This window comes from Chanos chanos, chromosome 4 (genome assembly GCF_902362185.1).
Source record: "Chanos chanos chromosome 4, fChaCha1.1, whole genome shotgun sequence".
Classification (NCBI taxonomy): domain Eukaryota; kingdom Metazoa; phylum Chordata; class Actinopteri; order Gonorynchiformes; family Chanidae; genus Chanos; species Chanos chanos.
This window is the reverse complement of record NC_044498.1, coordinates 26741576-26758796: the sequence shown is the minus strand read 5'-3', so window position 1 is coordinate 26758796 and position 17221 is coordinate 26741576. Positions and strand designations below refer to the sequence as shown.

The 17221-nt window shown below is 40.5% G+C and overlaps 1 protein-coding gene across 1 annotated transcript in view; it reads left to right on the top strand.

The window, feature by feature from the left end:
* Nucleotides 1–5326: 5326 nt before the first annotated feature.
* Nucleotides 5327–17221, top strand: part of pex7 (peroxisomal biogenesis factor 7) — a 37921-nt gene continuing 26026 nt past the window's right edge. Inside the window, exons 1-5 of the mRNA XM_030771049.1 lie at nt 5327–5699; nt 5902–5959; nt 6215–6365; nt 6788–6865; nt 8320–8428. Coding sequence (XP_030626909.1) covers nt 5594–5699; nt 5902–5959; nt 6215–6365; nt 6788–6865; nt 8320–8428 — 502 coding nt within the window. The 5' untranslated portion in view covers nt 5327–5593. The remainder of the gene's footprint in view (nt 5700–5901; nt 5960–6214; nt 6366–6787; nt 6866–8319; nt 8429–17221) is intronic.

Sequence of the window (17221 nt, the reverse complement as noted above, 5' to 3'; positions counted from 1 at the left end):
ACCTTTCACCTTTTCACAGCGTCTCAGTGTGACAGGAGGTGGTCCTCACTTTGTGACAAAAGGAATGAAATAAATTGTTGTACTGGATTAAAAAGACAGATTTCTTCCGCGGTTGGTTTGATCTCTTACCTACGTGTTTGCAAGATCAAAGCACAGGGGCCCTGGGAGCGTAAAAAGTGTGGATTTGTTCTCTCACACTTTGTGCCAGTTGGACATCTTAAAGGATGAACATTTGATGTTTTCATTTGAGAAAATCTAACAGAAAAGTACTTATAAAAGCCTTTTTTGGCCCATCCATTTTCTTTTTTATTGTGTTCCCTCTTACGTTTTTTGGTCCATTTTTTGCTCTGATAAATGAAACAGTGTGTGTTTTTCTGTTTTGTTTTAACCTCATTTGAATGGGCTTAGCTGTTTGACAGTGGCCACAGAATGATCCCTGAAGGTCAAGCTTTGGTTCAGAGATCTAACTTCAGAGGCCAGTGTATCACATGTTTTTCTATGAGCATACATACCATTTTTCTGTCTTATTGGTAGAATAAACCCTAACAGGACAATCCAAAGGTTTTACAGATAATCAGTCCAGCATAGTTTGAATCAGTGGGGTTTGTTTTAATCAGAGAACTGATTAATCAGACTGTAAATATGTATATGTGATGTAGACTTTATATTGAAGAGAGACATATATTGGTGCACTTCAGTCACTGCTGGTGTTGGAGGGACTGGATCTCTTCCAATTAAAATAAGAAAATAAGAAAAATAATACACAGGACTCACACATTTGCAGAAAACAATTATTACCACTCATAGTATATTTTAGTTAAAAATTAAACAACTGTAAGAATATTGGCTTTTTTAATGTTCTGCTCTGTTCTGTAAGAAATAACTGTTTTTCTATGCAAAGAAAAAACTTCAGATGTCACTGATTAAATAAGTTTGATTAATTGATTTTTGTTCTGAAAATGTTGTCACATTATCATTGTCCTTCTTCTTTTTTTTATGAGAACATATCATTGATACTCCAATGCGAGGGTACAGGTTTAAGAAACAAGTTATAAAGTCAGTGAGAAGAAACAAACAGGTAAAATTATACATAACATGCTGGTTTAAGAAATCGGTTTAAGAAAGCCGTTGGGAGAAAACTGCTGAAATTATATGTGGCACATCGGAAAATTATAAATCAGTTTCCCAAACAAACAGCCCCTCGTTTTTACAGTAATGCTTGGCGTAGGTCATTTATTATGACACCACATTGCTGTTCCTCTGCTGTTCTATATTGCACGTTTTTACTGGCTCCAGGCAGGTCCATGCGTCTCATTTTGTATAATGTACTGTAGACTTGTTTTTAGACTGGACAGATATGATGAGTTGAAAAAGCCCTTTTTAGAGTTATAGTGTTGTTTAAAAGGGAGATTTCCCTATGCAGCAGGTTTAGTGACTGTGAACTAACCTCTGGCTGCCTGCAGTATTCAGCCCATGAAAGCAAAACAACATCAGTCACTCCTCTTTAAGATGGTCCTTTATACCAGCCTAATCCAGACCCCTTCAGCCATGCCTCTGGTGGACAGATTTACATCAGAAAATCGCTGTCACACCATTAAATTCCTTAAGAGAAAAAGTATCAGCATTTCCAAGTGAATGGGGATTAGGACACCCAGCGCCTGCTGCCTACCGACACTCATGGGAACAGTGCAGGGCCATAAATCCGCTGGTTATCTGCTTTACAGGGGCCAGTTCTCACGCTGGCCCAGTGGCTTTGAAGTGGCCATCACACACCAGGGCCGCTCATGGTCTCCACACAACATCACATAGTCAAGGCATCAGCAGTGCGACGATAATCTCTAAAACCCTTTAGCCTCACACTACACAGCATAACAGCACCATAAGAGCACAATGAGGGTACAACACTGCTGCAGTTAGGAACTGAACATCAACAAATGAACATCAGTTCACATTACTACAGCCACTGTACAATCACTGTTGCTCACTGATCACATTACTACAAACACTGCAACCATACAATCATTACTGTTACCACTACTGCACACTACTACTCCACACACTACTGACTATTACTGTCAATAACACTACCAGTAACTGTAGTAGAAATAATAATACTAATAATAAGAGCTATAATAATGATAATAATAATAATTAGAAGGGAAATTTACTAATTACCTTAAAGTTCTTTAAAACTACCTTAAAGCCAAGCCCTGTTTTAATTGCTTTTGAATAGTAGCATTCAACATTATTATCCTAGATCAAAAAGTATAAAACATGGGTTTATGTTTAATGACTGTCGATTTTTGTTTTGTTTTGTTTTATATTTTATGTTTATGTTTTATTATATTTTATGTAAGTGCCAATACTGACATCATACTGAAGAGATGAGGCATAGGTGTAATTCTGTTTAAGTCATTTAAGTGGCCATTGTGACATCATCAGCTAGGGAATGTTGATGAGGTTTGAATTGCTGAGCATTCTATCAGTGTGAGTCTATATTTTTGGCACCAAAATGGTTAATACCGTGGAAAATATTTGGAGAATCAAAAAGCCTTTGCCAAGCCTCTTAATCCTCTACTAAGTGTAGCTCCTTCCCAAGCTCTAGTTATGAAACTGTAGACAGAAGACAGATAACTGGACAGAGCAAAAATAATGAAAATAAATGCACGCAGAAATTCCGGGTGTCAAAATCATATTTGACTTTGCACAGGAATAAGAAGGATCTGCTACTGTTCAGAAAACGTAAAATAGGCTCAAACCTGTAGAAAATTCATCATTTTAATGAACACAATATAGCTTAATGATGCCAGTGGCAGTCATATTATTCTAAACATATTCTGTCGTGTCTTTCTGTAATATAGTTCTTTGTCTCCTGCGGTCCCATTATTTCTTTAAAAAGCATGTGAAAATAAAATATAAAAATGCATTTGATTTTTGAATTAACAATGAATATCGCCATCGATAAAAAAAATTCCAAAAATTTAAAGAGATTCCTCTGATTTCAGGAGCTAGTAGTGGCAATGCTTTGTCATGGAACAAGAGTACATTTTTAGATATTTTTTTCCTAGATATCTTACAAAACTCTCTGCACTTCTGCTCCTGCATCTGTGTGCAGATATAGGCCTAGCGGACTCTCATGACCCCTCTAAAACGACACTACAGCTGTAAACCCATGTACTAAAAAACATTATAAGCATATAATCATATAAGAAACCCATGCATGAGAAAAAACCTATGTATGACCTACTGGAAACATACAGTATATGCAACTACATGTAGTCCAGTGGAATTTGTTTAATCCATAATTGAAAACACATCAGATTTGTCACTGAATGAGGTAATATATAAACCTCTTTGGTCAGACATAATAAATTTGGGCACTATGAAAGATAGGCAGTGTACCTGCAGGTCTCTTTTGGGGCACAAAATGCAGTGTTTCCTGAAATACCAAAACAGAAAAGTCAACATACATGTAAATTAGAAAGGGAATTTCTGTCCACAATTCCACAATTCTGCAATTTGTAAAACCAGCTTTGTTGCTGTGGCTGCTCCCATTATCTGATTTGGCCAATACTGTGCTCCATAGATGCACACCAAGGTTCCTGACATTCCTGTTGATGTGTATGAGAACCAGCATATGGTTTGGATTTTCTGATTTTACACAGGCAGAAGTTAACTGTTTCATTGAACACATCTGATGTAGCAATTCAGTTCTCATACATTTTGTAGAGCTGGGCCTAGAAAAAGGAACTTTGCCAAACCACTCTGCACTGCCTCTACTGGCAGCAAGAGGTCAGATGGGGTCATTTTTGGTGTATCTTTTAACAGCTGAGGTTCTACAAGACTGCTATTTTTCATAATAAATAAATAAATATTTTTAGGAGACCAAAAAAGAAAGATGAAGGAAAAAACAGTCATCTCAATGGAAAATAAAACAAAAAAACAGTCCGTTTGTTCTCCCGGCTGTTCTAATTTCAGTTGCAATGTTCAGCTGGCTACATTTTTAGGGACGACAGTTTTTTATCAGATGTATACTGGTTTCGGCTCGCATGCATCCCAGGCAAGTTATAAAATGCTCACTTAGTATTACTTTGAAGAACTCATGTCAGCAAACATACGCTAAATATGTGCCCTTTATGATTTTTACCAGCACTAAGTTTTTTGCTTCATTGATTAATGCACATTTTGTTTGCGTGTTCTCCCTGTGTTTGTGTGGGTTTCCTCCGGGAGCTCCAGTTTCCTCCCACAGTCCAAAGACATGCAGGTCAGGTGAATTGGAGACACTAAATTGCCCCTAGGTGTGAATTTGTGTGTGAGTGTGTTTATCTGTGTGTCTCCCCTGAGATGGCCTGGCAACCTGTCCAGGGTGTTTCCCTGCCTTTCACCCAATGAGCTGCGAATCTAATTAGGACAAGCGGCTTTGAGAATGAACGAATGAATGATGTACATAACTTTATTTACAATGAATTTCAGTTACTAATCAAAGTAGCATCTGAACATGACAGAGGCTTCATGGTGGCTCAGTGATTACCACTGTTGTCTCACAGCAAGAAGGTCTTGGGTCCGAATCACGGTCATCCTGGGTCCTTTCTGTGTGGAGTTTGCACGTTCTCCCCCTGTTTGCGTGGGTTTCCTCCATCAAAGACATGTATGCTTGCTGTGTATCAACAGTGGCACATAGGTTTGTTGTTCAGTCCAAACTTGCAGGCTTGCAGTGTATGGCTTTGCCTGTCTTTCCACAAGATGGTTCCTTACAGATCTGGAGTTGACTTAGCTCCTAGTGTGTGTGCTCACTCGTGTATAGGATGGGTTAAATGCAGAGGCTGCATTTCACTGCTCTACTGTGTATGTCCAGTAAAAGTACTCCTATTGAAAAGAACACCGGCAGAATGCCGCCATCCGCTGGTTACAAAATTAAATGGCATAACACTGTTGTACCACGACTAAGTTTAAACGTAAACATGTCAGTTTTGACATAACGTCTGCTCAACGTCATTCCAAAATGCTTTACAAAACCTGACACTGTACAAAAAGTTGGCATTCATTTGGCAAGCAGAAAATAGTTCCATTTCATAAAAATGCAAATCAAGTCTGTATGCCAGGTTACCGAACCGAATACCATCAGTGCAAATTAACGTTCAAAATACTTTTTCATCAGTTTGCAACTGATAGCTCTCGTAATTTACTAAAATAAAACACAAATTGTGTTGGCCAATGAGCAAGCTGTATATTCCGCTGACCAATCAGAATGCACTGCTCTCTGTTCTTGTTTCAAAACAAGGAAGTAGCTACATGAGTATTTGTTAGATTACCACTGAGCGAGCGAGCTGGCGTTAATGTGCACTTCTGTGTACCTTGAACTCATATGATTAATGTAAATTTAAGCAGTGTATAACATTTTCTGGGATATTAAGTACGCTGTCTTGACCCTGTACCCACTGCGTAGCTGTAGCCTCTCGTCCAATGAGAAAGATTTGTCAACGGTGGCTTTAAAAGTGTATCCTTTGACGTTAGTTAGTCCGTAGTCTTGGTAAGGACACGGTATCTATACTTTTTGTACTTTATATTGTCGTCGAGAAGGTTTAGGGAAAGAATGAAGTCGTTTCGTTTCCCGGGTCGGCATGGTTACGCGGTGGAGGTCTCTCCGTTCTTTCCCGACAGACTGGCCTGTGCGAGCGCCCAGTACTACGGTATAGCAGGTACTGTTTGAGGCTCATAACATTATTGAGCATAGTTGAAACTTACATCTTAAGAGCAAGACAAGCAAACATTGCTCGCCGTTCTTGATAAAACGAACACGTTTTTTGTGTCTGCGCGCGCATAGGTAACTCATATTGATATCAGATAACACAAAAGCTTTGAAACAGTCCAACATAAAATCTTATATTGTTCTCATAACAGGGTGTGGAACATTACTTGTGCTGGAACAGAGGGGATCGGACGTATCTCTTTTAACATGGTATATTTTCATTTTTTTTTTTTTTAATTTAGTTAACTCGGGAAAGAAAGTGGAAGTATTTCCACTGGCAAAATGTCACATCCTCATATGCAGATCCAGAGATGCATCATTGTCAAAAATTAATAAAACTGACTGTGGCTATCTGCATGCTGAACATGTGTCCTCATTTCTAAGCGCTCGCTCTCTCTCTCTCTCTCTCTCTCTCTCTCTCTCTCTCTCACTCTCTCTCTGCATGTGTGCGTGTGTCTGTGTCAGTTTTGACTGGAACGATGGTCTTTTTGACGTGACGTGGAGTGAGAATAATGAACACATCCTGGTGACTGGAGGAGGAGATGGGTCCTTACAGATCTGGGACACAGCCAACCCTCATGGTCCACTCCAGGTTCTGAAGGAGCACACACAGGAGGTGCGTGGAACCAGGCCTCCCTAACGGGATAGCTCAAAGCTAGATAGCTTTCAAAGCTAGACTCACTATGCATCAGTACATGGGTTTGTGGCATTCAGTCCAAGCATGCAGCCTTTACCTGTCTGTCCTTATGAGTGCGTCATTGGTTAACAGCTGAATGAGGCTGCCAGTCATCAGCAGGCCTGTTTAATTAAACTCCTGTTAGGTATTGTGCTGATTTTTCTCTTATAGCTGGATTTTGGTGACATTACATTTTCAGTGCACTGTTTTTGTGTAGTCTTCCTGTCTAATCTTATTTTGCAGTAATGATCTTCAGAAAGGGCAGAATGAATTTTCTTTAGTTAAGCAGTGAATGACTGGCCAGCTGACTGAGTGAGTCCCTTTTCTGAGGCAGGGTTTGAATTTCTGAACCTCTCTTACAGGTATATGCAGTGGACTGGAGTCAGACCCGTGGGGAGAACTTGGTTGTGTCAGGCTCCTGGGATCACACAGTGAGAGTGGTCAGTATTACAGTGAGAGAGTGATCAGTATTACAGTGAGAGTGGTCAGTATTACAGTGAGAGAGTGATCAGTGTTACAGTGAGAGAGTGATCAGTATTACAGTGAGAGTGGTCAGTGTTATAGTGAGAGTGATCGGTGTTAGTGAGAGAGTGATCAGTGTTACAGTGAGAGTGGTCAGTGTTACAGTGAGAGTGGTCAGTGTTATAGTGAGAGTGATCAGTGTTAGTGAGAGAGTGATAAATGTGACAGTGAGAGAGTGATCAATGTTACAGTGAGAGTGGTCAGTGTTACAGTGAGACAGTGATCAGTATTACAGTGAGAGTGGTCAGTGTTATAGTGAGAGTGATCAGCGTTACAGTGAGAGAGTGATCAGCGTTACAGTGAGAGAGTGATCAGCGTTACAGTGAGAGAGTGATCAGTGTTACAGTGAGAGAGTGATCAGTGTTACAGTGAGAGAGTCATCAGTGTTATAGTGAGAGTGATCAGTGTTAGTGAGAGAGTGATCAGTGTTAGTGAGAGAGTGATCAGTGTTACAGTGAGAGAGTGATCAGTGTTACAGTGAGAGTGGTCAGTGTTACAGTGAGAGAGTGATCAGTGTTACAGTGAGAGAGTGGTCAGTGTTACAGTGAGAGAGTGGTCAGTGTTACAGTGAGAGAGTGGTCATTGTTACAGTGAGAGAGTGATCAGTGTTTCAGTGAGAGAGTGGTCAGTGTTACAGTGAGAGAGTGGTCAGTGTTACAGTGAGAGAGTGATCAGTGTTACAATGAGAAAGTGGTCAGTATTACAGTGAGAGAGTGATCAGTGTTACAGTGAGAGAGTGGTCAGTGTTACAGTGAGAGAGTGGTCAGTGTTACAGTGAGAGAGTGGTCAGATAGCAGCAGCAGCAAGCTTTATGAAATGCCTCCAGTAAGAGCCAGAGCGGAGGAATGTTTGTGTGTGAAGTACAGTTTTAGAAGATGTGTATACACAGTTGAGTGGAGCCCAGTACTGTACAGTTTACAGTTTATAAATAGTCAACTGGAGCCCTGTATGTGAGCCCTGTGTGTGCACCCATGTAGTGATAGACTCTTATTGACTGGGTTCTTAGACACTGCAGAACAGCACAGTGGTCTAATGAGAGTCACGCAGTTCATATACAAAACAAAGCAGGACTAACAACAGCACAGCCGCCATGATTCTGTGTCTTGCAGTCTTATAGGCCCAGCCAAGGGAAGAGCATCCTCTATAAACTGCAATGAACATGGAATTTCCGATAATCGGTATAGTCAGTTAGTTATGAGGTTGATAAATCTGTGTTTGAACAGGTTTAGAGATAAGATGGAAAGCCCTGTGGGACTTCAGAAGCATGCTGTTATTCATATAACACGTTATTTCTTATGAATCAGAAAGAAAGGTAAAAGAAAGTGAGAGTGCATGAGATGTCAGATTTTGCTGTGGTTTTGTGTTTGGACAGTGGGATCCAGAGCAGAGTCGATGTGTGGGCGTGTTTCAGGGTCATGAAGGAGTCCTGTACAGTACAGTCTGGTCCCCTCACATACCTGCCTGCTTCGCCTCCACTTCAGGTCAGAGACAAGCCCTCACCTGACACATGTCTACACGCGTGTCTCTAATGTTTTTACTCACCTGACAGATGTCTACACGCGTGTCTCTCTGATGTTTTTACTCACCTGACACATGTCTACACGCATGTCTCTCTGATGTTTTTACTCACCTGACACATGTCTACACACATGTCTCTCTGATGTTTTTACTCACCTGACACATGTCTACACACGTGTCTCTCTGATGTTTTTACTCACCTGACAGATGTCTACATGCGTGTCTCTAATGTTTTTACTCACCTGACACGTCTACACACATGTCTCTAATGTTTTTACTCACCTTACACATGTCTACATGCGTGTCTCTAATGTTTTTACTCACCTGACACATGTCTACACACGTGTCTCTCTGGTGTTTTTACTCACCTGACACATGTCTACACACGTGTCTCACTGGTGTTTTTACTCACCTGACACATGTCTACACGCGTGTCTCTCTGGTGTTTTTACTCACCTGACACATGTCTACACGCGTGTCTCTCTGGTGTTTTTACTCACCTGACACATGTCTCTCTGATGTTTTTACTCACCTGACACATGTCCACACACGTGTCTCTCTGGTGTTTTTACTCACCTGACACATGTGTACACACATGTCTCTCTGATGTTTTTACTCACCTGACACATGTCTACATGCGTGTCTCTAATGTTTTTACTCACCTGACACGTCTACACACGTGTCTCTAATGTTTTTACTCACCTGACACATGTCTAAACGCGTGTCTCTCTGATGTTTCTACTCACCTGACACATGTCTACACGCGTGTCTCTCTGGTGTTCTTACTCACCTGACACATGTCTACACACATGTCTCTCTGATGTTTTTACTCACCTAACACATGTCTACACGCGTGTCTCTCTGGTGTTTTTACTCACCTGACACATGTCTACACACATGTCTCTCTGATGTTTTTACTCACCTGACACATGTCTACACACATTTCTCTCTGATGTTTTTACTCACCTGACAGATGTCTACACGTGTGTCTCTCTGATGTTTTTACTCACCTGACACATGTCTACACGCGTGTCTCTAATGTTTTTACTCACCTGACACATGTCTACATGCGTGTCTCTCTGATGTTTCTACTCACCTGACACATGTCTACACGCGTGTCTCTCTGGTGTTCTTACTCACCTGACACATTTCTACACACATGTCTCTCTGATGTTTTTACTCACCTGACACATGTCTACACACATGTCTCTCTGATGTTTTTACTCACCTGACAGATGTCTACACGCGTGTCTCTCTGATGTTTTTACTCACCTGACACATGTCTACATGCGTGTCTCTAATGTTTTTACTCACCTGACACGTCTACACACGTGTCTCTAATGTTTTTACTCACCTGACACATGTCTAAACGCGTGTCTCTCTGATGTTTCTACTCACCTGACACATGTCTACACGCATGTCTCTCTGGTGTTTTTACTCACCTGACACATGTCTACACGCATGTCTCTCTGATGTTTTTACTCACCTAACACATGTCTACACGCGTGTCTCTCTGGTGTTTTTACTCACCTGACACATGTCTACACACATGTCTCTCTGATGTTTTTACTCACCTGACACATGTCTACACACATTTCTCTCTGATGTTTTTACTCACCTGACAGATGTCTACACGTGTGTCTCTCTGATGTTTTTACTCACCTGACACATGTCTACACGCGTGTCTCTAATGTTTTTACTCACCTGACACATGTCTACATGCGTGTCTCTAATGTTTTTACTCACCTGACACATGTCTACACGCGTGTCTCTCTGGTGTTTTTACTCACCTGACACATGTCTCTCTGATGTTTTTACTCACCTGACACATGTCCACACACGTGTCTCTCTGGTGTTTTTACTCACCTGACACATGTCTACACACATGTCTCTCTGATGTTTTTACTCACCTGACACATGTCTACACACGTGTCTCTCTGATGTTTTTACTCACCTGACACATGTCTACACACATGTCTCTCTGATGTTTTTACTCACCTGACACATGTCTACACGCGTGTCTCTCTGATGTTTTTACTCACCTGACACATGTCTACACGCATGTCTCTGATGTTTTTACTCACCTGACACATGTCTACACGCATGTCTCTCTGATTTTTTTACTCACCTGACACATGTCTACACACGTGTCTCTCTGGTGTTTTTACTCACCTGACACATGTCTCTCTGATGTTTTTACTCACCTGACACATGTCTCTCTGATGTTTTTACTCACCTGACACATGTCTACACACGTGTCTCTAATGTTTTTACTCACCTGACACATGTCTACACACGTGTCTCTCTGGTGTTTTTACTCACCTGACACATGTCTACACACATGTCTCTCTGATGTTTTTACTCACCTGACACATGTCTACACACGTGTCTCTAATGTTTTTACTCACCTGACACATGTCTACACACGTGTCTCTAATGTTTTTACTCACCTGACACATGTCTACACGCGTGTTTCTCTGATGTTTTTACTCACCTGACACATGTCTACATACGTGTCTCTAATGTTTTTACTCACCTGACACATGTCTACACACGTGTCTCTAATGTTTTTACTCACCTGACACATGTCTACATGCGTGTCTCTCTGATGTTTTTACTCACCTGACACATGTCTACATGCGTGTCTCTCTGGTGTTTTTACTCACCTGACACATGTCTACACGCGTGTCTTTAATTTTTTTACTCACCTGACACATGTCTACACGCATGTCTCTAATGTTTTTACTCACCTGACACACGTCTACATGCGTGTCTCTAATGTTTTTACTCACCTGACACATGTCTACACGCGTGTCTCTGATGTTTTTACTCATCTGACACGTCTACACGCATGTCTCTAATGTTTTTTTCTCACCTGACACACGTCTACACACATGTCTCTAATGTTTTTACTCACATGACACATCTACACACATGTCTCTAATGTTTTTACTCATCTGACACATGTCTACACGCATGTCTCTAATGTTTTTACTCACCTGACACACATCTACACGCGCGTCTCTAATGTTTTTACTCACCTGACACGTCTACACGCGTGTCTCTCTCTGATGTTTTTACACAATTCTACAATTCATTTAAGGGACTGTAAGAGCTTTTCTTCATTCAGTCTTTTCTCCATTCACTGTATGTGCAACTCAGAGTCCATAAATGATGATAAAGTCAAAATCACAAAGTCATCATAGCTTAGCCTTATTATTGTTATTAATATTATTATTATTATTATTATTGTTGTTGTTGTTGATGTTATTATTGTTGTTGTTAGGCCTATAGTTTTTATTTTTATCGTTGTTGTGCACACTGTGCACACAACTGTATCCAGTTAAATGGGACAATGAAAGTTAATAGTTGTAGTGCCTCCAACCCAGGGACCAGGAGTAAATTCTGTGTTACTACCAAAAACTTTTAATGGTTCAAAATTATTTTTCAGTCTTTACCTGTATTAGTGCCATTAGTGCAGTGATTAGAGCTTTGAGTTTTTTCTGAGCTCATCTTTACTGGCTTTGCACATTTTTGGCCATTATCTCTCGCAGGTATTGTCATTCTAGGTTAAACTGGATGTGTTGCATGGGTGAAAGCCAGACTTAAGCTCTGGCCGCTGAGTCTCAGTGAGATGTAAGTGTGTGCTTGTCTAGACCTTTCACAGACTGTGACAAAGCTGTTCTGAGCACCGGCGGTGCGCTGGTGCAGTGGGTAGCACTGTCGCCTCACAGTAAGAAGGTTCTTTGTGGAGTTTGCATGTTTTCCTTGTGTCTGCGTGGGTTTCTTATCTAACCCTAATTAGGATAAGCAGCTTACATAATGAGTGAGTGTTCTGAGATCATCCTGGATTTGAGAAGTGTCATGCCTGAAATTGGACTGTCATTCTAGTTCAAGGTTTTTTGCATACTGGGACTGGTTCTTCCCAAGCACTTCTCTGTGTTTGGCTCAGTTCATGTTTTCTTCCACACTCATGTGTCCAGGTCCCTGCACCTGAGAATCATCCTCATTATGGGATGCTGAGCACCTTGCTTTATATTTAGGTTGGTGTTAGATGTATGTTGTTTTATGTTTAGAATAGTATTAGATGTGTGTTCTTTTCTATTTGTGATTTTTTTTCTGTTTGGAGTGGTATTAGATGTGTTGTTTTCTCTTTGGGTGGTCCTAGATGTGTGTTGTTTTCTGTTTGGGATGGTGTTGGATGTGTGGTGTTTTCTGTTTGGGATGGTGTTAGATGTGTGGTGTTTTCTGTTTGGGATGGTGTTAAATGTGTTGTTTTCTGTTCGGGATGGTGTTAGATGTGATGTTTTCTGTTTGGGATGGTGTTAGATGTGTGGTCTTTTCTGTTTGGGATGGTGTTAGATGTGTGTTGTTTTCTGTTTGGGATGGTGTTAGATGTGTGGTCTTTTCTGTTTGGGATGGTGTTAGATGTGTTGTTTTCTGTTTGAGATGGTGTTAGATGTGTGGTGTTTTCTGTTTGGGATGGTGTTTGATGTGTGGTGTTTTCTGTTTGGGATGGTGTTTTCTGTTTTGGATGGTGTTTGTTGTAGCCATTTTGTGATTTAATAACTTTGTTCTTGTAAATATATCTGAGTGTTAATATTATTAATGCACCTATATACCTGACTGTGCTAAAGTGGAAAAATTACATTCTAGATGACAGTTTATGCCTGTACTTACGGTAGCGACAGGGCACACATACGTGACCGAGGGAAAAACCGGGGGATTGGAATTAGAATTTGGTTTGGTGAAATGCGGAGTGAGTCAGGGTGGTTGTAAACGATTTTTTGACCACTTTTGATACACTTTTGATACACTTCGTTTTCCTTTATATTACAAATCTAAGTTATTTTCGTTTTCTTTTATGTGTTATTGGAATTATCAAGTCTTTTCGGTTGACATCTTTTGTTTCAATAAATGGAATTTCTTTGATTTAAAGGACTCGAAAGTGCGTTCAAAACAGCTACCTACTCATTCATTCCACGGTCTTAATTTGGAAAAGCTAAGACATGGAAAGGCCGAGACATTTAAGTCAAAAAATCTGATGGATTAACTTGGAAAACACCACGAATGGAATAAAGGAGCTTTACGGAATGGATTCGTGAAGACGCGCAAAAGTCTTTTGTGAGTATATGGATTGAAAAGGACGAGCCGCCGCGCTGAAATGCGGACAAAGAAACCTCGAGTTAAGAAGTGAATATTTTCAGTTGAAAAATTATTTATATTACCCATTGAATGAAGTTCGAAGCATGAAAATGGATGAAGTATCTGAGCAAGCAATTGTGGATGAAAAGAAACTTTTTAAGTTGATCGCAACGCGCAGAGGGAAACTTGGCGTTCTTACAAGAAAACGAAATGAAATAAATTCTCTGATCGAAGCTGGTGAAGGTAAAGACACAATAAGTAAGCATGTGGAAACATTTCATACTTTTTTGGCAGAATTTATGGAACTACAAATTTCAGTTCAAAGTTTGTTAAATGATGATGAAAAAGAAGCTGACCACAACGACTGGTATGAACCAAAATTAATTAATTTCAGAGAGTTTTTGGATGGCATTCAAACTTGGATGAACAACGCTGATGATGCACTAAATGATGATTTAATTGCAAGTAGTATTGGACCTCATGATAGTGTTTCCCAAGTACCACAAAAGGCCTCTGACAAGGCCTCTAGTAAGGCCTCTAGTAAGGTATCAGATGGTGTTAGTAAAGCCACTAGCAAGAAAAGTAAAGAATCCAGTTCTTCCCTGGCACATTTACAAGCTGAGGTGGAACGTGCTGCGTTGAGAGCAAAAGCTCAGGCACTGGAAGAGAAACATGCTCTTGACTTAGAAGAAGCCCAGCTGAAAGCTCGAAAAGAAAGATTTTCCATGATGACTGAATTGGCTGCCGCTGATGCGAAGGTTCAAGTTTTTACATCATTAAAGGAACGGCAAAAACATGATTCCAAGTCTCATAAAGGTGAATCAAGCCACTCAGTCATATCTTCATTTGGAATATCCACGGATTACATACTACCTGCTGTGACAGTGGAAAAGGCTCAAACAACAAATAAAATACTTCCAGATAAGTTGCCTCCACCATTAACACCACAAGTTAAAACTGAAGTTAAAAGTCCAAAACAGAGTCAGAATCAAAGTGACTCTGTTAACTTTGACAGCAACGCTCTTGCTGAGATAATGAAGAAGCAAAATGAGATTACTGAAATGCTGATAAAACAACAGAGATTGTCCCTTCTTCCATCTATAGAGATTCCCGTTTTTGATGGTGACCCTCTTCAGTTCAGGTCCTTTATTAAAGCATTTGAGCAAGGAATAGAAACCAAAACAGATAACATGCAGGACAGGCTTTACTACTTAGAGCAGTTCACAACCGGACAGCCCAGAAACCTGGTGCGAAGTTGCATGCACATGGATCCACACATTGGATACAAAGAGGCAAAGGAGCAGCTTGAATGGAACTTTGGTAATAAATTCAAAATAACATCTGCATTTGTGGATAAGGCTTTGAACTGGTCAATTATAAAAGGAGAGGATGGTCCAGCCTTAAGGTCCTATGCATTTTTTCTGCGAAGTTGCTATAACACAATGCGGGAGGCCGGCTTTGTGGAAGAGCTGGAAAATTCAACAAACATGAGGATTCTTGTGTCCAAATTGCCTTTTAGACTTCGTGATAATTGGCGGATGGTTGTCTGCAACATAAGAGAAGATCACAATCGCAACGCAAGGTTTAAAGATCTACTTGAATTCCTTGAAAGACAAGCAAGGGCTGCACTAGATCCCGTCTTTGGAGAGATCCAGAATCCAAAAGAAAGAGTAAATTCCAAAGCAATGAAATCAACTCCAAAACTTGGTTACAAAGCTAAAGGCAGTAGCTTTGCTACCTCTGTTACTCCAGTGTCAAAACAGGCCAATGGTAAGCTGAAGTTGGACCATAGTCAATCCAATAATGAAGTCAGAAATGCATTTGAAAAACACTGCTTGTTTTGTGATAAAGATCATTTTTTGGAAGTGTGTGATGCATTTAAACAAAAATCCAACAAAGAAAAGGTAGATTTCATGAAGGCTAAAGGTTTATGCTTTGGCTGCTTGGAAAAGGGGCATATGAGTAAGAGTTGTCCAAAACGCAAGACATGCCAGACTTGTCACAAGAATCATCCAACAATTCTGCATATAGAATCAAAAGAAAACCCAAAACAATCTCAGATGATTAAGCTTGAATCTAAAGAATCATCCATGTCAAGTGCTTTGGTCTCCTTGGATGCCAAGAGCCATACTGGGGCCGGATCAAAAGAGTGCGCACTGTCCGTCGTCCCAGTAAAAGTGAAACTGGACAAAGGAACGAAAGCTATACAAACGTATGCTTTTCTCGATCCAGGCAGCTCTGCAACATTTTGCACTGAGTCGTTGATGATGCAGTTAAATGCTACAGGAAAGAAAGTAGAAATACTACTTAAAACCATGGGACAGGAGAGGCCTGTAATTAGTTATAAACTCTCTGGTTTAGAAGTAGCTGCTTTAAATGAAAACACATATCTGAAATTACCTGATGTGTATACCCAAAAGTCAATCCCCATCACAAAAGAAAACATTCCTAAAGAGGAAGATGTAAGAAAATGGCCTTACCTTAAGGATGTTGATTTAACACCAATAGATGCAAGCATTGGGCTGCTTATTGGTGTGAATGCTCCTAAAGCATTGGAACCTTGGAGAATAATTAACAGCGAGGGTAGTGGGCCCTATGCTGTGAAAACTCGCCTTGGGTGGGTCATCAATGGTCCACTCAGTCATTTGGATGTTGGTGGGTATGACACTCCTTCTGTTCAAGTCAATCGGATATCCATTAGCAACTTGGAGGAACTGTTTGTCAGACAGTACAATCAGGATTTTGTGGAACAACACTGTGATGAGCACACAGAAATGTCTTTGGAAGACAAAAGGTTTATGGATATAATGGCAACCTCAGCTATGCTTAAAGATGGGCATTACTACTTAAAGTTGCCTTTTCGTAAATCTGATGTAAGAATGCCCAACAACAAACAAGTGGCCCTGCACAGGGCACAGTACCTACTGAAAAAGTTTAAAAGAGATCAGTCATTCTTTGATGAGTATAAAGATTTCATGAATAATGTCTGTGCAGAAAGACATGCAGAGATCATCCCTCAGGATCAACTGGAACATGAAGAAGGAAAAGTATGGTATATACCGCATCACGGAGTTTATCATCCCCACAAGAAAACGTTACGTGTTGTGTTTGATTGTGCGTCAACATTTGCTGGAACCTCATTAAATAAAGAGCTCCTACAAGGGCCTGATTTAACAAACACCTTACTAGGTGTTCTCCTTCGTTTTCGCCAAGGTCCCATTGCCCTTATGACAGACATTAAGGGAATGTTTCATCAGGTAAGAGTGGCAGAGGAAGATATCAATTATTTGCGTTTTCTCTGGTGGCCTGATGGAGATATCACTAAAGACCTTCTTGAACACAGAATGATGGTCCACATTTTTGGAGCAGTGTCCTCCCCAAGCTGTGCCACGTATGCTTTGTTAAAGACTGCTGATGACAACCAAAATCTCTATCCAGAAGAGGTTATAAACACCATTAGGCAGAATTTCTATGTTGACGATTGCCTAAAGTCCGTCCATTCTGTAGATCAGGCAATATCTCTTTACAAACAGCTATCAGAGGTGTGTGCCAAAGGGGGTTTCCAACTCAATAAATGGGTTTGCAATCGTCGTTCTGTCCTCTCTGAGATC